We start from the raw sequence: 18,710 nt of genomic DNA, 5'->3' as shown, positions 1-18,710 counted from the left end.
ATTCTAATTAAAAGCACGAGCGGTAATTTCAAACTTTTCTCACCATGTAATTTATTGTGACAAGGAAAGATTGCTCCTACAAAGCTCATTGCAAGCAGAATAAATAATGGGAGAGGTCTTAGATGATGAGTTCAAGCAAATCATCTCGAGAATGAAGCCTCATGCAAAGAAATTGCCACAAAAATCAGGTGAATTTGATCATAATTATTCTAATGTATAAAACTACAAGCACTGATTATCTTATTTACGTCTCATACAGAGGAGAGAAGTAAAGTAACTTCTTGGATTAAGAAGCTACTTGCAGTAAAAATTGAAAAGTAAGTGTGTATCGCCAGGAGTACTCCTGGTATCGTGCATGTACATCATTAATATCCATTCTGTATCCATCCATCTATCACAGAGCTGAGCGCAACGAGTATGCCAAGTTGTTACTCCAAGTCCTGAAGTCGAGTAAACTAGAGCCACCATTCACTATTGACCCCCCTCAGGGGTTGCTGCCTCGACTGGGCACATTTAAACCCATCACAAGGACTGGTGCATCAACACAGCAACAGCAACCGATTGGTTCATTTCAATCGACTAACACTCAACGAGAAGTGGAGAAAACTACATCTGATTCGAGTCGAGATAAAGCTAAGAGACGTGCTAGTGAACATAAAGGGGCTCGACATCATCACACGACACAAGAGCATCGTAGATTTGAGCAAATCCCTAAAGCTACTCCTACATGTACCTCTCCGTTGTATCTGATTCAAACCAATCTTCCTGATAGTGGTATCAGTTACGGGGCCGGGGAAGGCCGAGTGCATACCAGTGAGGAGGGGCTGTGGAGCCTTGATGCTGGACCATCTACATCACTACAGAGACCTAATCCTCAAGTAAGTGCACATACACTCTACAAGTGCCTGCATAAACGATAAACGCTATAAACTCCAGATTTAATTTGTGCAATCATGTACACTTTAGACCTTGATTTGTGCTCACAAATGTGTGGTTGGTTAATCTTCGTAGTCCTCTGCGTCCATTTAATTGTAGGTAGGGTATGATTACTGGTATTACCTAGTTGGGCGGAGCTCAACCCTGGACACTCACGTAAGCGTCCAATGTAAAGGATCCAGCAGAACCCAGCGAACATCTTTGACGGCCATAACTTTAGTTCAGTTAGTCCATTCTAGTTCAATCAAATCATACGTACACGCATGTATAATGAAGTTAGTCCTTGATGAAAGTAAGCGTACTGTGGTATTTATTGTCTGCTGTGATATCTCCATTTTTCCTCTGTAGGCATCACGCTATGAGTCAAGGTCACCTTCGCTCAAAGCGTATACACAACTCGACGAGCTGTTGTCCTCCAGCCCTTCCCTGAGTCTGAGTGATGAGATCTTGGGCAGTGATGACAGTCAACTCTCTGATGTGAGTGAACTACTCTTGGGACGGTCAGAGCATTGGACAAAGTCACCTAAGGTGGGCCGTCTGTATGATAGATATGGTGTGTCTGTATACCTGTGCAGTAGCCATGCCTGCTATAGGAATCATAATACTGGGCCTGTACTCTGTGGTCTAGTACTGTACCCAATGCCTGTTTATAGGACCACACTAGTGGGCCTGTACTCTGTGTGCCTAGTAACAATGCTTGTAGGACCACCCACTAGTGTGGGCCTGCACTCAGTGTGCCTAGTACAAAATGCCTGTTTATAGGACCACACCAGTGGGCCTGTACTCTGTGTGCCTAGTCACAATAATTGTGTATAGGACCACACTAGTGGGCCTGTACTCTGTGTGCCTAGTCACAATGATTGTGTATAGGACCACACTAGTGGGCCTGTACTCTGTGTGCCTAGTACCCAATGCCTGTTTACAGGACCACATTAGTGGGCCTGTAGAGTATATACATAATTATAACTCTTTGTGCACAGGGGTCGGAGAAGAAACACTCATTCATGGTCTCAAGCTCAGGTTCATATTCACCCAAGAAAGCTTTCACTAGTAAGTCAGAAATCAAGATGCTAAATAGTAAGTACTGTACGTATACATACATGTACATGTGCATGTGTTTCTGTATAGTGGGAAATTTTCGCTGTTTGGCTCCATGCGTGAGCCCTCGGCAGAAATTATTTTCGTGGGTTCTAATATTCGCGGTTCAATACCAGGAAACCACACCCACCAATGTGAAATATCTTTTCCCAAATTTTAATTTTCGTGTCTTCTCTGCCCTCGATGTTGCACCTCACGAAAATGCACCTCAAAGTATGGCATGAAAAAAACTGAATGTTAGGGTTATAATAATAATTATTATGAAGCTATAATTATAATTATAATACATAATTATACGTAGGGTCATGTGTCTGAACATGTATGTACACAACAGGTTATTGTGTTTGTAGCTGTTCTTCTAGTATCTGCATGTCACTTTCAGAGAGAGCCTTGTTTTGCATTTGTAGCATGTAGCTATAGAGAGTCTTGAGTGAACTTAGGGAATTATCGAGCTCTGTAAGAGCCACTACTGGATCTCCTTGTGCTTGTGCTAGGTCGGTCACTATCTCGGTCACTACAGCTTCTTCTTGAACATCTTCTTGAACATCTTCTTGCTCGACTTTCTCTTCAATAGGTTGGTCTTGAATAGGTTTAGCCTCTACCTTGTTGTCAATTCGATACAAGCCATTTTCCGAGCCATCAATAGCTAGAGTTAGGCCAGTAGTTAGGAAAGACATGGCAACTTCTGATTGCATCTTAGTCACATGTGTATAGGCAGAAACTAGCCAAGGGCAGATATCCTCTTTAGAAGCAGATCTTAGCCTGTCACCTGGGTTTTGTAGAGAGCTTAGCTTTGCTTGATAGTAGATTGCACACAAGGTTTTGCATAGGTCTTTAAAGGGAGTGGCAAGTGTAACAGACACAGGCTGTAGCTTAGTCGAACAACCGGCTGGGACTTGGTGCACGGTGGTGTTGTTTTGAGATAGAGTAGTCGTGTAGTCCTCTGTCACATGTGGGTGGCAGCAATCCATCACTAGGAGAGCTTTTTGAGACTGGGTGTGCTTTAGCCAAATCTCCCTGGTCCAAAGGTCCATTAGACTAGAGTCAAGGTACCCACTGTCCTGGACACACACAAGCCAATCACTGTATAAAAAAAGAATTAACAGTTTTAAAGTATTCTGTATATACATACATGTGTACGTGAGTTTGAAATACAGCACATACAGTACATATAATTATAATGCGCAATAAAGTCTTGCTGTGTGTTTACATGTACTACTAGTTTGTGTATTACGCTAGCTAATAGTGTATTGTATCGTGTATTAACATACCTCGGCATACTAATGTGTTTGGGAGTTTTGACACCCTTGAAGATGATCATTGGTGGGAGGAGTGTCCCGTTGGCTAAGGCAGTCAGGACCACTGTGATGTGCTGTTTCTCAGCTCCGAGTGTGTAGCTTTGTGTCTCTCCCCCAACTGTGTACGTGGGGAACACCATTGTCTTGCTTCTATCAGTCTTTCTGTTGCTAGCCATGTCAATATTGACAATCACTTCATCCATGTTCGCTATGAGCTCCGATGGATAATCGTATTCAGCTCGTGTTTTCTTGAGAGTCTCGAGAAAGTTGGTGATTTTTTCCTCTAAAGGAGGAGGAAGTGTCTTTGAAAGTGGCTCACTGTCTGGATTCAAGATGTTGTTTCGAACTAGGAATTTTTGAAACCAGCCTCGGGTGCCTCTGAAATTAGGACACTCTGCTTTGATGAGAGAACAAGCGTAATCGATTATTTCTTGAGTGGTGATGCTAGGTCGAATATCTCTTTGCTCGAGAATCCACTGGGTTATTGTAGGCTCAAATCGTTGAGGGTACGAAAGCTTTCTCCCCGATCCATGTGCTCGCAAACTCATGCTTTCCATTTCAGAGAAATCTTTCTTCATCCATGGACCAATCGTACCACAGCTAAGTTTGTATTCGATTGATGCTTTGTAGAGACTGTGTTTTTTTGCATATTCGATCACCTCTCGTTTTTGTTGTACAGTGAATGACCGTCTACGTTTCTTGCTAGGTGGAGTTTCCACAAACGGCTTTTCTACTGGGTTGAGCGATGTCTGGACTATCATCTCCTCACCCAAAAATATGTCTCCAACTGGAACCTGTTCCACTATTGGGATTTCGCCATCCCCCATATTCGTAGCCTTTTTTGCTCGACCTCTTTTTTTAGGTGTTGAAGTATTTGTCTTTTTCGGTTCTTTGACGCTCTTTTTGGGTGAAGGATTTGTTGCGTTTGGCTGTGTTTTATCTGCAATGTTGAGAGGTCATGTCAGTCATTTGCATGCAACGTTTTTGGCTGGTAGCTAGCTCAGTCTAGCTAGCTAAATATTACTTACCCGCAGAGCTTGTAGTTGTTCCAGCTTCATCTTGCAGCCCATCTTGCAGCTGCTCTGAGGTGCCCCCCTTCTCTGGGCTACTATGGAAGAAATCCGTGATTCTGGGCTGGGTCTTTGGGTCTGGAGGCAACCAAACACGCGCTGCAGGGTCCTGTGTGGTCTCCATCTCCTAGCTAGCTACTCAGAGTTGAAATAAAGCTGTTAGACACCTGTGTGTTGAAAAAGAAGCTTCAAACGGCCAAACAAAAATGGCTGCTGTGTGAAGATACCGTAATGATCTGAAAAATACATGTTGTCATAATTATTCGCTTTATTAGAGTAAAGTCTCAGTAGCACTAGTCTCGCGGGCTGATTGTAATACGGCTCACGAGACTGCAGTAGCACATGGTAATTCCTGCAGGTTCTTTTCCAGTTGCTGTCTCCCCAAGAAAGTATGATATCACCAAAGAAATCCTTCAAAGCAGAGAGGTAAGGGAAGAAAGTAAATTTACTGTCAGTTTATCCATGTTTTACTCCAGATTGAGCTGAAAGTAAAGGCTGCAGAGAATCAATTTGAAGAAGAGAAACTGAAAATACAAAGAAGCCACGAGGAATCGTTGAAACAGGTTAACTATTGTACCATTGTAGTATTTTGTCACCACAAATACATTTTGCATGTACAAGTTCGCCCAAAACGTTTTAGGTTCGAATCCCAGCCATACCTCAAATTTTACTTGCCTTTATTGCAGAGTAGAAAGTATTTTGTATGGGGGCCCTCTGATATTATTTATCTCATCCGTTACATAACTGAATGTGCATCATAACTGCATGTGCAGATATTTGACCGTAAGAACAATGAGCTAGAGAACCTTCGTACTGAGTGTCGTCTCAAGGGAAGCCAGATGGCTGCCCAGGTGAGACGGGTGGAGTTGAAGCTGTCTCAGTCTCTCAAAGAGAACAAGGCTCTGAGGGAGGAGGGAAGTCAGTCGCTGGCAGACTCTCGTCAGTACAGGCAGAAGCTGGAAGCACAATTTGAGGAAAAGGTGAGTTTGTACTACTAATGTAAAGAAAGCACCTCGATAGAGGCACTTGAACGTTTGCATGCAACATTTATACTGCATGGGAATCGCTACACACGAGTCTGTGGAGACTGCAATGGCCTTCGAAGTAAGCAAAATAGAAGCTCTTACTTGCACTTCATTTATCAGTGAGCAGCCTAGACAGACACACACAAACACACTATCGTATACTTCGCTTGCACATGCGCAAACCTATAATTAATACTTGGTGTAAATTGATTGCACTGTAACCATTGGTATGGTGGTTGTGTTTATTATAATTATTATCTCTTGCTCCCCTCTAATCGAATGTATCAATTCTTAAGTTGTGAGCCTCCGTAATTAATTCCTCCGTATTGGCTTGCATGTGTAGTGTACATGTACGTCTGTGTATCACTCTCACTCCACATGCACGTGTATGTGTACGATCATACAGTTGTAGATTCAATAGTTATACCCCTTTGTCCTGGTCAGTGTGTTACCCTACCTACTGTACCCTCCTACCTTCCCTTCAGCTCCATGCAGTTGTGTCAGAGTTTGAGACCAGCAAGCTAGAGCTGGAGCAACACTACGGCAAGGCTCACCAGAGATTAGTGGCAGAGATGACCAATAGAATGGCCTCCATCAAAGACGACCATACAACACAGAGAAGAGCTGATGTGAGTTAATTAAGTAACTACATGTAGCAATCACATGTAGTACGTGTATGAGTAGTGCCTGCAGTTTTTACAGTGTGCTTGCCTTGGATTTGCTCTATTAAGTACATGTGTACCATCAGATTTGGTACCTGTAGTACCACACGGTACAGTGTGTAGTAGGTATTGGCTGCAACTGGCTTGATTATGTCCGTGAGTTCGATTCCATAGTTCGATTCCATAGGTGGCTAGCTATAATTATTGTTCGTGTATTGTATTTATGTGGAGGGAGAGTGATGAGACGCGTGTCACGTGACTAGACAAACTGAACGCACGTGGTGTTCTCACCATGGCTGGTTAGTCTGGAACGATCACACTAATCTTCTCTCTGACTCCCTCGCAACATTTTTTGATCGGGTGTGATACAATTATTATACGACACAGGTTTCACACATGTACACATGTAGTATTTGCTGCTTATAATTACTATAGTTTCTCTGGTACGTACGTGTACACACTTTCTATTTCAGGCTGAGCTGATCTCAGCACTGAAGACAAAGCTCAAGGAACGTAGCAGAGGGTCAGATAATCTGAAACAAGCTCACTCTGAACTGCATCATGACAAGGTACATGTCCAACAGACTGCCAATAACTTGGATTGTCCAATTTCAAAATGTTATGGCTCTTTGATATACAATGTACCTTTTCTTACCTTACATACATGCACACGTACATACAGATATTTTTTTAAGTGTGCTCCATGTTTGCAGGAAAAGTTAGATGAGAAGTGCTCTTCACTTCAAGCTGAGTTGAAAACAGCTCAGGACAGGTAAGTATGCGTACATGCATGTACCATAGACTTCAGCATGAATAATTTATTCAAAAACGTACATGTAATTACAAAAGGTTAGGTCTGCAATGATTATGTGTAGGGGAATTTAATGCATTACATGTACTGTAGTTGGAATGGTCCCACTACAATGTGTTTGCCAACTGTTATTTATCAGAGTTGAGGCTGTGGAGGTTGAGTTACTCTCTGTGAGGTCGGAAAGAGACCAACAGATAGCCTCACTGAGAGAGGAGAGAGACCAGCAGATAGCCTCACTGGGAGAGAACAGAGACCAACAGATAGCCTCACTGAGTGAGGAGAGAGATCAACAAATGGCCTCACTGAGAGAGGAGAAAGAGTGCCAGCTGAGGGAGCTGAGGACATCCACTGAGGAGAGTGTGGCGGCCATGCAACACGAGTACACTATACAGGAATCAAAGGTGAGGGGAAGGGAGTACACTGACACATAGTCGGAGCCTTAGGAAAGAATGGAGGTACCTTTTGACTGAGATTTGTGTCTATATCCTGTGAATTGTGTGCGCTACATGTGTGTTTTGTAGTGCGTCACTGACTATTTCTTCATGTACATACATTATACTTGTATGCATAATTATATCAGGTACACTCAGCCTTTGTTGATTCATTGTACATGTGCCTACTGTAGATGTATGAGTCCATTGCTGAGTTGAAGGGTCAGGTCAGTGAGATGGAGAGGGAGATGGGCAAGGCCAAAGAAGAGCAAGCTCTTGGACTATCTGTGAGTTATGTACCCTATTCTACAGTCTATGCATGCATGTGAAGGACATCAGGTAGAAGTCATTACAGTTATAAGTTTATTTGCTACGTACATCTCAAGCATTTACATTACTTTGAAAGTGTACATGTACGTATGTACATTGCAATTAAGCTCTTGGTAATCATTGACCCCCCCCCCCCCCACACACACACACACACACACACACACACACACACACACACACACACACACACACACAACACACACACACACAACACACACACACACACACACACACACAGGAGCTTGAAGCCGAGTGCCAGCGAGCCGTGAGACAGAGAGATCTCGAACATGATAAGAGAGTGATAGAGCTCAAGAGAGAGGCCAGTGAGAGAGAGATGCGGTCCAAAGAGAGACTATCCTGCCTGGAGGAGGAGCTTAGAGGTCGTGATGAGCAACTGGAGACACTGAGGGCTAAGATGGAAGCTCAATCAAAACAGGCAGAGCAGGCAATCGATGATTTCAAGGCTGAGGTGAGGCCAGGTGTATGGTGTGTTCAGAATTCTATTGAGGAGGGCATAATTAGTATACAGGTTTCCATCAATACCCGAGGCATGTGGGCAGCCACGGGTTATAGTAGTCGTTTGATTTGTAATTTCTGAGTCTACTCACCTGGATGCCATAGCGCTACGTGTACATACCTTTCACACAACAAGTTATTAGTGACAGATTTTGATGGAAGCTTTGTTGGCGAGCAAAAGCTAAGAAGCTTGAACTTGCATGTTGGCTGCATGGCTAGCTAATAACTACATGGCCTTTATTCGAGGTATGTATGTACAGCTGAATGGATTCTGTACCAGGAACAATGGAAAAGGGTCATTAAGGTAGAAAGCTAGAATTATGATTGTGGTTTGCTTCTTTTTATTTTACCGGAACGTACCAGGAGCCATATTTCTAAGGCTCCAGGTTTCTTTGCTGACTGACTTTCGTGTGATCCTAGTCCACAGTACATACTTCATGCACTAGAACACCGTCCTCAGCATGCCTCTAGTGTACTTTCACTTTTATTGCTCATGCCTAGCCAGCTTCCATGCTCATGCATGTACATGTATACGTACAGTGTACATGTACTACTTCTACTCTTCTGGTTTTTATAGATGTTATTCATGTCAACAGCCGAGGGTTAGCATTTCAGTGCTCTAGTGTGTATGGTAATGCTGGGAGAGGGGTACATGTGCCTTTATCCAATTTGTTTTCTTTTTGTGTGCGGCCCTATCCCTACCTGTGCTGTTTCATGCTTCATGATGTCTACATGTACATCACTTGTACTGTGTATAGTACTTTTATCTCCCCAACCCTCCGCCCCCCCCCCCACACACACACACTTCACTAGGTTGAGCAGCAGACCAGTGGCATGTTTGACCAGATGAAAGGCGAGCTTTCCTCCCTCGAGAAAGAACTCACTACCTGTCGAGTAGAGAGGGCCTCAGAGAGGGAGCAGTTCTCATTGAAGAGGAAGGAAGACAGAGCAAGGGCTGAGGGGGAGAGGGGAGAGATGGAACTGAGACACAGACAGACAGTGGAGGAGTTGGTGACTAGTCACAAGGCGACAATGGAAGGGCAGAGAGAGGAGTTGGTGACGAATAAGGTATGCACACACAACCATATACATGTAGCATTATTATGTCAGTACAATGTCAGTACAACGTTGTTTATGCGCATAGGCCCTTTTAAAATTACCCTCAATGCCATATATACTTATATGTACAATCATGTATTATGTTCCCAGTACGAATTAAGCTGTAATGCACATTGCGCGTGTTTGTGATAATACATGTAACCAAAGTCCTTAACTTGACAATGCATGTGCTGCACATGTGTTGTCCAACCTACACTTTCTACCATAATAGGGACGCGTACCTGTAAGGGTAGTTTACACAACATTGACCCCTTTAGGTACAATTTATTGACCCCTTTAGGTACATGTAGTGTATACAATATTGCCCCTCTTTGCAGGAAGAGATGGTTGCTGGCCTGAGCAGTGAGTTGACTCAACTGGAGGCTCAGGCAGCAGCTAAAGAAGGTCACTACAGAAAGGTATGATCAAGAGTTGTACTGAAACCGTTGTATTTCTCTCGTACTACATGTAGTTCTGTATGAACTCGTGATCATACATGTATAGTGCTAAGCTTTCCTCTGAAAACACCAATTTTTTGTGTGGATTTTTAACTTTGCATTGTACATGCATGTACTGTGTACAATGCTAAGCCTTCGGTTCCTCTGAATGTTTGTGTGAATTCTTAACTGTGTATGTACACATTGTCATATACACTATATGTATATTGAAACTGGCTGTGTAGTTGATATGGTGATATGGTTACACTTGGGGCCACAACAACAAACACGTGTAATCTAAACTCATTTCTCACTGTCCTCCCCCTTTGCAGGTGGTCTCCTCCCTGGAGGGTGACGTACGAGGGCTGAGGGAACAGGTGGAGATAATGGCTAGACGACACGGCGGGGAGATTCTGGAGTTAGAGAGACAAAAGAGAGAAGAGGTGGCAGCAACTGTTAGGATACACGAGGCAGCTGTGAGTGAGAGTGGTGCTTTTTTTAATTGGCCACTCTAGACTAGCTGTCACTATAAAGCTAGCTTTCGAACCCCCAACCGTTTTCACAACTTTTTTCCTAATCTGTTAGGTTTCATATTGAACCGTTGTGTTGGTTACATGTACATGTACATGTATGACCTGTGGTATGATTATACAGTGCTTGAAGTTTAATTGTCAAGCACCATTAAAGGCTTTACACTAAGTGTATGTTAATTGCTTGAGTAAGTGTATATCCTTTGATTAATGTGTATGTATTCATGCCACTATACATGTACACTGTAGTCCGATGTTTACTCTTGCTTCCCCAGATTGGCAAGCTCAAAACACAACTTGCAAGAGTCAGGGAGGAGCATAAACGAGAGATAAAATCCCTGACTGAAAAAGTAAGGCTATCCCACAGTACCCATCTTGTACATTGTTCCACCAGTGTAGTCTGTTGTGGGCCTACATTGTACCTTGCACCACTGTTCTCAAGCTGTTCTTTATCTACTTTGTAGCACGACCACCAGCATCGGCAGGTAGAGCACCAGTACTCACTAAGAGACAGTCAGTCAACCAAGGTGTGTGTGTGGGGGAGGTGGGTGCTTGTATAGTACTCACTAAGAGACAGCCAGTCAACCAAGGTGTGTGGGGGGAGGGGGGTGCTTGTATAGTACTCACTAAGAGACAGCCAGTCAACCAATGTGTGTGGGGGGAGGGGGGTGCTTGTATAGTACTCACTAAGAGACAGCCAGTCAACCAATGTGTGTGGGGGGAGGGGGGTGCTTGTATAGTACTCACTAAGAGACAGCCAGTCAACCAAGGTGTGTGGGGGGGAGGGGGTGCTTGTATAGTACTCACTGAGAGACAGTTAAGGTGGGTGTGTAAGGGGTGCTTGTATTGTACTTGTTGTACTGCCTGTAATGTACACGTACACATACAGGCGTACACATACATTGTAGTAGGTGATCTTGTGCTTGTACTTGTGTAGATAGGTGATTGCACTGCCTGTCCTGTAATGTACCGTATAGCGCGAAATTTTCGAGGCGCTTAAATTTTGTGGAATGGCTGCTTACCGGAAGCCACGCCTCTAATCTTTGCACGTTATAGCAGATAATTCTACAATTTTCGTATAAGGATTGCTAACCCACGAAATTTAGCGCTATACAATATTTGTAGTAGGTTGATCTTGTACTTGCATTAGTACCATATGATTGCACTCCCTGTCGTGTAATGTACATGTAGTAGTCCAGAAGACGTACATGTACGACACCTGCGAGTTGCAGGAAGTGTTTGATTCACCACATTCCTTATTATATATATCCTGTCAATGTTCAATACCACATTAAACAAAGTGATACTCATGGCAACTCCAGGCATCCCTCCTGAAGATTCTGAAGCAGAAACGATGGTTGATTAAGCTAATATAACTTAGATCAAACTGTGCACGAAAAAACAGTAGGCGCCAAGAGTTCTGGTAACACGCAATTGAACTTTGACCTGGGGAATGTGTGGGGCTCGTTGATGTCATACCTCCTCTGGTGTAGTCATAAAACTATAGTGTATGCCTGTATACTTAATGTCTGTGTGTTGAATGCTGTGTTGTGTTTACTACTTCAGACTATGACATCACTGAAAGCGCAGGTCCAGTTTCTAGAGGAAAACATGAAAAAGTGAGTCAAATTTCCTAAAATGGAATTATATTATCAGGTATCATGAGATGTACTCCTGATTGTATGCACTGCAAATAAAGTTGTCTCATACCTGAGATGGTGCATCTTTTTTGTTAATGTATAGCTCATGTGTAGTTTAAATAGCAAATGTTGGGTATTATTCCATTGCTTGAATGACCCTCACTGGTGTGGGGTGCAGGCTTCAGACCTGTAGGTGATTGACGTCACAGTGGTTCAATTCCACCTTTCGAGCGTTTTTTTTTCTTTCTCCTTTCTCTCAAATATGTAAATATACACACGTATTTTGTTTTTTTAGCAATTTTCTCAAACATTATTCATGTGTGGAGAGAAATGCATTTGATTCTGTTTTCCCCTGCAGACAGCAGAGCTCACATGAGGATCACATGAGAGAGTTGATGCACCGTAACGGTGAGGAAATGGACGGCATGAAACAACACCATGACTCCATTCGACAGGTGAGTCCCTGTTTAGCCAGGGAGTGGTAGACACTAGTAGTTGGAACCAACCAGTGCATGTGGTCTGTATGATCATTGATATCATTGTCACCAACTGTGACAGTCACAATAATTATTGCATGTATGAATGTCATTGCTGCATGTGTATAATAGTAGGTCCCCATGTTCACTAGATGTGTTTCTGACTGTTGTCTGTCAGCCGTCAGCCATGTTTGTTGAGACTCCTCTGTAGTATGTCCAAGCAGTTGCAAAGCTCCTCCTTTTGCCTTTTGTTGCTTGTAGAAACTTAACTATAATAAAATAACGGTTAATTTAACTGCACTCTATGTTGGCTACCCTCCCAGAGTTTGACGGAGGAGGCTGAGGCAGCCCACCTCACTGTGTCACAGCACCAGGAGAGGAGCAAACACCAGCTGGCTGAGCACAACTCAAATGTTTGTCACCTCCTTTACCTAGAGAAGTCAAGTGTAGCCTGTAATCTGCATGCTTTTCAGTTGATAATTGATGGATACATTCCTACTCTACTTACATGTACATGTACATGCTCGAATAATCTCTGCTATGCTAGAGTGCTTTTCTTCTATTCGTGTTTTACACTTACATAATATGTATCGAATTTCACGACCCGTTTTGTACACTGCAGCTGTCTCAGTTGAAGCGTTCCTATGAGGAGAAGCTGAGGGGCATGTTACCATTGGCTGTGAAACAGGTGTGTTGTGCGTGAGAGGTGCCAGAGAATGTCACACACTGTTTGCCATTAGAGGCCCCATGCATGACTCCGTGTGGTCAAGGTTAGGGAGGTAGTGGCATCCTCTGCCAAGTGATTCCTATAGTGTGTGGTATGGGAAAGCTCACATCCTTGATTAATTCCCTTAGTACATGTATGTATGCTCTCAGAATGACAATTTTGTGGCTAGAGAGCTTTACATGTATTACTTGCGGCGGTTACAATTGATGCACTATTGTAATTTCATTTCTACCCCTGTAGGAATATGAAGACACCATCAAGAGCTTGAGAACCCAGATCAGTATTCTGCAACAGAGAGCCGGGGTCTTGCAAGATGAGTTGAACCAGCGCTACTCTGCACACAAACTATCACCCACAAAAACACTTAGTCCATTTTAAAGCTTCATTAATTTGTGATAAATACAACTTTTTCACTCATTTTTCATTTCAAACCCTGTAAACTTGATTAACTTGTTGACGTTAACACTGTGGTTGGTTTGTTAAATGAAGTCCCAATGAAAGTTGGAAACATTGTGTGTGGTACGTGTACCGTACATGTATTTGCTAATTCATGATAGAACTAGCCAGGCTATTAAAATGAATGGTATATCTCTTTATTAAACTTAACATATAGCGGGTTATTTTTTCGAGTATCATATGAAATTAATTCTGCAATAGTCACTATCCTGAGCTGTACGAATATTTTAAAAGGGTAATTTATACGAAAATTTGCACTAACGAAAATTACCCGCTATACGGCCTGCTAAGTATCAATCTATTTCCTTTATACTTAAGTGAAGTGGACATTAAGTGCTTGCACGCCTGATTGATACTGGTATTCCAAAATGCTAATTTTAGGTACATTTGTACATGTATGTTTTGATCTCCCACTCAAGATACCACGTACATCCTATACATGTATTTGTGGTTTTCTCATGTAAACAATTGTCATAGAAGACGTGTACTTGTAAGGGCAAGTAGTCACACACTTGGCTCAGTCCTTCCAAGTGTGTGACCATTTGTCCTTGAAAAATACTAGACGATAAGTCTTATTCGACAAATGTTTACATGAGAAAAACCACAAATTCTAATTTTTGGACATCCTTCTGTTGTCAGTAGGTATATGAAGTTTTATGTGTGGTGGCTTGTTTTCTGGCTATGTTTTGTGACTGTATTTGGGACCTGGGCCAGGGATATAAAAACAGCCATGTAGAATCACTTCATCATCATTAAAGTGCTTGCTCTGAACAATCATTCAGCTGCTTCATACTTTCTACAAACCTATCAGTCTTAAAGTGTTTTCGCAAAATGGGAGCTATTTCTATACTTGTACTTGTCCTGGCGTGTGCTGCAAGTAGTTATGCTCTCCCTGGAGGGGCCCCAACCTCTACTTGTGTGAACCTCACTCCCGGGCATCCAGCGGGGGCTCAATCGAACCCGGGCCCCTATGAGATTGATATCTCTGCCTTCATGAACTCGTACGGAGGCATGCCTATGGCCTACCTACCTGGAGCATACTACACAAGTATGTTTTTTAAGTTTTTTGTTAAGATTTGTTTGCAAGGCATGAATTTTAGCATTATAATACGCTGATCGTATTTGAAATTAAATGTTTGCCTCTTGACTACCCCCCACTCTCTCTCTCTCTGTAGTCACCCTCCGAGCTAGAACTACCAGTGCTAACACCACCTTCCGTGGCTTCCTCATTCAAGCTAGGGACATGGATGGCAACCCTGTCGGAGCTTTTCTCGATCCCTCCGCTGATCAACCCAACAGTCGTCTGAGCAGCTGCGAGCCACCTGAGATCGCTGTCACACACGTTCAACCTGGTAATACAACATTGAGGGTTGATCTGGCGTATGTGACCTTCACCTGGCGTGCTCCCACTACTATTATGACGGGACCAATCAGATTCTGGTAAAAATTGTGCACAGTTTTGTGCTCTGTTTTTATTGTACTAAATTTCTGAAAAGTGATGGCGTATAATACGATGTATGCATGTCGCCACATATTTGAAACACACTATTCTTACAGGTTTACGACGGTGCAGCGGTTCGCTACATACTGGGTCGCTGAAACCACTGATCTGATTTCAGAGAGTAAGTAGAATACTAGTCTCCACTCGTGCATGCAGTCGGACAGCTGTTATATAATTACGGTTGTACATGTAGTGCTATATTGTGTAATGTGTGTACAGGAATTCATATGCGATCGCATGTTGTTTTTTTGAATTAGCAATATCATATTTGTCTCCACATTTAATTGTGTGTTCATCCCCACAGTCCCACTGACGTGCCCTGGAGCTAGTACGGGTGGAGCTGGCTCCGTTACAAGTACGTCTTCTTGTTTGACTGTATATGTACACTATTTTTATTCCAATGATTCTCTGGGTCTAAACTCATTTACTTGTATACACATTTTTACACACACCTATAGGTCTGGGAGTGTGGGCTCTTCTCAGCACTGCTATCCTGACAGCTCTGAAAGTGTCTTTTTAATTGAACAGTTTTACAATCAACTATGTGTGCAAGTGCTATTGTGTGTACATGCAGTATTGACTGTGCTTTGGAAATTTCAATGTGTTTGCACATGACAATGAAACTCATAATTATTTGAGAGCAGTCTCATGAATTAGCCGCACACACAGCACTGTTCACAGTAGTTTTCAAACGTTTGCAATATTGTAGTATGGTTAGTATACCAATAGTTTTCAAGTGATCTGTACGTAGGGTTGTCCATTCTTGAGTACGACACGAAAACGTGCAGTTGCCAAACGTTGGACAGGATTACTTAGTTGCCCAAGGTTGCCAAGCTTGCAAATGCAGGCCCCGCCCACACAACTACAAGTGTCAATGATTGGGTGGAGCCTAACCACTGTTGTCTCCGCCCAACTACACAAATGCACGTGGCTCAGTCCCAGTGTGCTAAATATTAACGGTGGACTAAAACTGATTCTCTATGCCCCAGAAGAATCTATACTGACAACTACTATAATAAATCTACTAACATCACTTGCTAGAAACTACAATATCTTGGAGGAGGCCGATCAATGGAAGATACTCACTAGGGTTGACTGAGGGTGATATTAGGCGTCATTTAGAAGAATCAACCCTGGAGGTGGAGGGGATGTCGATAGTGTTTCTAAGGTTTGTTACTCTCAACATAATTATTTATATTGAATAAATACGGTCTGAATCGGGTCATAATTATACTATAAAACCAACAGGTTAAAACATGGTTGAAGTCAACTCCTCCTCAGCAATTGTCTGCAAGGCGAGTGCTCAATTTCCCAACTCCATCATCTGTAAGTGGAGATAGATGACTGTAAATAGTTCTGCTTATAATGTGTGTGTGTGCTCTGACCGGCGACCTGTCACTGGGTCTTGTAGGCAGAGTTGTGTGTGTGTGTGTGTGTGCTCTGACCGGCGACCTGTCACTGGGTCTTGTAGGCAGAGTTGTGTGTGTGTGTGTGTGCTCTGACCGGCGACCTGTCACTGGGTCTTGTAGGCAGAGTTGTGTGTGTGTGTGTGTGCTCTGACCGGCGACCTGTCACTGGGTCTTGTAGGCAGAGTTGTGTGTGTGTGTGTGCTCTGACCGGCGACCTGTCACTGGGTCTTGTAGGCAGAGTTGTGTGTGTGTGTGTGTGCTCTGACCGGCGACCTGTCACTGGGTCTTGTAGGCAGAGTTGTGTGTGTGTGTGTGTGCTCTGACCGGCGACCTGTCACTGGGTCTTGTAGGCAGAGTTGTGTGTGTGTGTGTGTGCTCTGACCGGCGACCTGTCACTGGGTCTTGTAGGCAGAGTTGTGTGTGTGTGTGTGTGCTCTGACCGGCGACCTGTCACTGGGTCTTGTAGGCAGAGTTGTGTGTGTGTGTGTGTACTCTGACCGGCGACCTGTCACTGGGTCTTGTAGGCAGAATTGTGTGTGTGTGTGTGTGTACTCTGACCGGCGACCTGTCACTGGGTCTTGTAGGCAGAGTTGTGTGTGTGTGTGTGTACTCTGACCGGCGACCTGTCACTGGGTCTTGTAGGCAGAGTTGTGTATGTGTGTGTGTGTGTACTCTGACCGGCGACCTGTCACTGGGTCTTGTAGGCAGAGTTGTGTATGTGTGTGTGTGTGTACTCTGACTGGTGCTGTCTCTGTAGGCAGAGTTGTATGTATGTACTATTATCACGTCATGTGTATTCATGTGTGTATATGCCTAATATTTATAAGTATATAACTGTCTCTTTATTTATTCAGGAAATATCGTCTAAGAAATCAATTGAGCATATCTGTATGTAAAGGAAAAGATACCGATCAAAAAAAAGTACGAACAGATTAGAAGGCAGTGGGCAGTTGACCAGAAGGAAAACAGTGAGGAGCTTATTGAAAACAAAAGCAGAAATAGCCGGTACAGGGCAAGACGCCTCATGGTGAGTGCATAAAATTAATAGTTTCACTGAAGATCCACTGTGATGGATGTGTGGATGTAGTGAGAGGACTATCATTACCTTTGTGCCTTTCTTTTTTAGAAATTTCAGAATCGTGGAATGTGTGTGAAACCAACAGAGAGTAAATATTGGAGCCAATTGAATATGCTGTACATAACTGAGGAGTCTGACGATGGGGAAGACAAATCTGTAATAGTGGAGCATAAACTTCAGTGGCGATCACAAAGTATGCCCATGCAATAATAATAACCGTACTTTCACCTTTCTATATAGAGCTCAATGAGTATATGATGGAATTGGACAGCCGTTATGAGACAAAGATTAAAAAAGATGATGGTGCAGTAATGGCTAAAAAGTCAAGAAAGCTTGGCGAACCTTCCACAAGTCATGTTCCACCCAAATGGGCTATCATGAGTAAGTACATGCAAAGAAATTGTTTATGGCAGGCAATCTGTTCATGAGTAGTTAGCTAGAACACCTGTTACGCTGTAACGAGAATCACGCCTCGGTCGGTTGCGCATACGCAGTAAATTGCACACTGTAACGTTTCGTTAGCTTGCCGCCATTAATCCAATTTAGCAACAATCATGGTCGATAGAGGTGAGATGTATATCGATGCCTGCCAGATTGCCTCTACCAAAGACTTCAGCTTGATGACGTGACTTGTATCTATAGGGACACAGTTAATACACAATGGGTAACTCAATCTCAACTTACATGGGTTGGTCTCTTCACCATTCCCTGCATGTAACTTAATAATCCTGCTGGAAACTTCACCTCCCCCCCCCCCCGGTGCTCTCATAATTATGTAAGCATGACTGTGTATGTAAGCATGCATGTATACCCATTGCATTACTATGATTATGCTTTTCTTTTCTTTAGGTCAATCTGATTCTGAAGAAACATTCGAACTTTAGACCTCTTATCAATCCATGTAACATTTCACTTATTTATTCTCCCATTGATCTTTTGTGCGATGTACGTCATGCTTGCTAATTATCAATTCAAAGTATTGTTTCTAATTATAAGAGGTATAGTTAATTAACAAGGCATTACCAAGTTTGTGAATGTAGTAGTTTACAAGGCATTACCAAGTTTGTGAATGGACTTGGCTATTCTCTGGTAACTATTCCATTAGTTTACAAGGCATTACCAACTTTGTGAGTGTTGACTTGGCTATTCCCTGGTAACTATAGTTCACAAACAAGTAGTAT

At 43.0% G+C, this 18,710-nt stretch overlaps 3 protein-coding genes, 1 long non-coding RNA gene and 1 other non-coding gene across 6 annotated transcripts; 4 read left to right on the top strand and 1 right to left on the bottom strand.

Annotated features, from left to right (window-relative positions):
• Positions 1-21: 21 nt before the first annotated feature.
• Positions 22-13,551, top strand: LOC135351627 (centrosomal protein of 112 kDa-like). 2 transcript variants are annotated; one of them, XM_064550685.1, is made up of 24 exons: positions 22-188; positions 260-317; positions 401-878; positions 1,285-1,464; positions 1,917-1,986; positions 4,761-4,828; positions 4,879-4,965; positions 5,176-5,382; positions 5,913-6,056; positions 6,563-6,658; positions 6,803-6,861; positions 7,040-7,301; positions 7,526-7,618; positions 7,900-8,130; positions 8,991-9,245; positions 9,614-9,694; positions 10,045-10,188; positions 10,518-10,592; positions 10,707-10,769; positions 11,809-11,861; positions 12,241-12,337; positions 12,682-12,771; positions 12,981-13,046; positions 13,326-13,551. In XM_064550685.1, the coding sequence occupies exons 1-24, from the start codon at positions 107-109 to the stop codon at positions 13,461-13,463; spliced, it is 3,177 nt and encodes a 1,058-aa protein (XP_064406755.1). In that variant the 5' UTR covers positions 22-106; the 3' UTR covers positions 13,464-13,551. The 2 variants fall into 2 exon arrangements, with proteins under 2 accessions (XP_064406755.1, XP_064406756.1); XM_064550686.1 differs by lacking the exon at positions 10,707-10,769.
• Positions 2,221-4,646, bottom strand: LOC135351633 (uncharacterized). The gene is made up of 3 exons (XM_064550691.1): positions 4,361-4,646; positions 3,306-4,272; positions 2,221-3,117 (listed from the first exon to the last, which is right to left on the bottom strand). The coding sequence occupies exons 1-3, from the start codon at positions 4,524-4,526 to the stop codon at positions 2,370-2,372; spliced, it is 1,881 nt and encodes a 626-aa protein (XP_064406761.1). The 5' UTR covers positions 4,527-4,646; the 3' UTR covers positions 2,221-2,369.
• Trnastop-uca (transfer RNA opal suppressor (anticodon UCA)) lies at positions 12,029-12,115 on the top strand. The gene has a single exon. It is a non-coding gene; the product is annotated as a tRNA-Sec (tRNA).
• Positions 13,552-14,282: 731 nt separating the features above from the next.
• On the top strand, positions 14,283-15,665 carry LOC135351648 (putative defense protein 3). Its single transcript, XM_064550712.1, has 5 exons — positions 14,283-14,589; positions 14,717-14,981; positions 15,099-15,163; positions 15,347-15,397; positions 15,501-15,665. The coding sequence occupies exons 1-5, from the start codon at positions 14,373-14,375 to the stop codon at positions 15,560-15,562; spliced, it is 660 nt and encodes a 219-aa protein (XP_064406782.1). The 5' UTR covers positions 14,283-14,372; the 3' UTR covers positions 15,563-15,665.
• A 738-nt stretch (positions 15,666-16,403) lies between these two features.
• Positions 16,404-18,526, top strand: LOC135351652 (uncharacterized). The gene is made up of 4 exons (XR_010399472.1): positions 16,404-17,478; positions 17,578-17,722; positions 17,770-17,910; positions 18,379-18,526. It is a non-coding gene; the product is annotated as an uncharacterized LOC135351652 (long non-coding RNA).
• The last annotated feature ends 184 nt before the right edge of the window (positions 18,527-18,710 follow it).

The sequence above is a fragment of the Halichondria panicea genome, chromosome 17 (assembly GCF_963675165.1).
Source record: "Halichondria panicea chromosome 17, odHalPani1.1, whole genome shotgun sequence".
NCBI lineage: Eukaryota > Metazoa > Porifera > Demospongiae > Suberitida > Halichondriidae > Halichondria > Halichondria panicea.
The sequence above is the reverse complement of the archived record's forward strand: the minus strand, read 5'-3'. Positions and strand labels throughout refer to the sequence as shown.

What these genes read in the sequence shown, in the direction of transcription:
- LOC135351627 (XM_064550685.1), top strand. Translation starts at nt 107, where the DNA reads ATGGGAGAGGTCTTAGATGATGAGTTCAAGCAAATCATCTCGAGAATG. An exon ending in AAGCACAATTTGAGGAAAAG is followed by an intron (nt 5,383 to 5,912) that starts GTGAGTTTGTAC and finishes CCTTCCCTTCAG; the next exon opens with CTCCATGCAGTTGTGTCAGA. An exon ending in GAGACAGTCAGTCAACCAAG is followed by an intron (nt 10,770 to 11,808) that starts GTGTGTGTGTGG and finishes TTACTACTTCAG; the next exon opens with ACTATGACATCACTGAAAGC.
- LOC135351633 (XM_064550691.1), bottom strand. Translation starts at nt 4,526, where the DNA reads ATGGAGACCACACAGGACCCTGCAGCGCGTGTTTGGTTGCCTCCAGAC. An exon ending in AACAACTACAAGCTCTGCGG is followed by an intron (nt 4,273 to 4,360) that starts GTAAGTAATATT and finishes TCAACATTGCAG; the next exon opens with ATAAAACACAGCCAAACGCA. An exon ending in AAACACATTAGTATGCCGAG is followed by an intron (nt 3,118 to 3,305) that starts GTATGTTAATAC and finishes TTTTTTATACAG; the next exon opens with TGATTGGCTTGTGTGTGTCC.
- LOC135351648 (XM_064550712.1), top strand. Translation starts at nt 14,373, where the DNA reads ATGGGAGCTATTTCTATACTTGTACTTGTCCTGGCGTGTGCTGCAAGT. An exon ending in ACGGGACCAATCAGATTCTG is followed by an intron (nt 14,982 to 15,098) that starts GTAAAAATTGTG and finishes CTATTCTTACAG; the next exon opens with GTTTACGACGGTGCAGCGGT. An exon ending in TGGAGCTGGCTCCGTTACAA is followed by an intron (nt 15,398 to 15,500) that starts GTACGTCTTCTT and finishes ACACACCTATAG; the next exon opens with GTCTGGGAGTGTGGGCTCTT.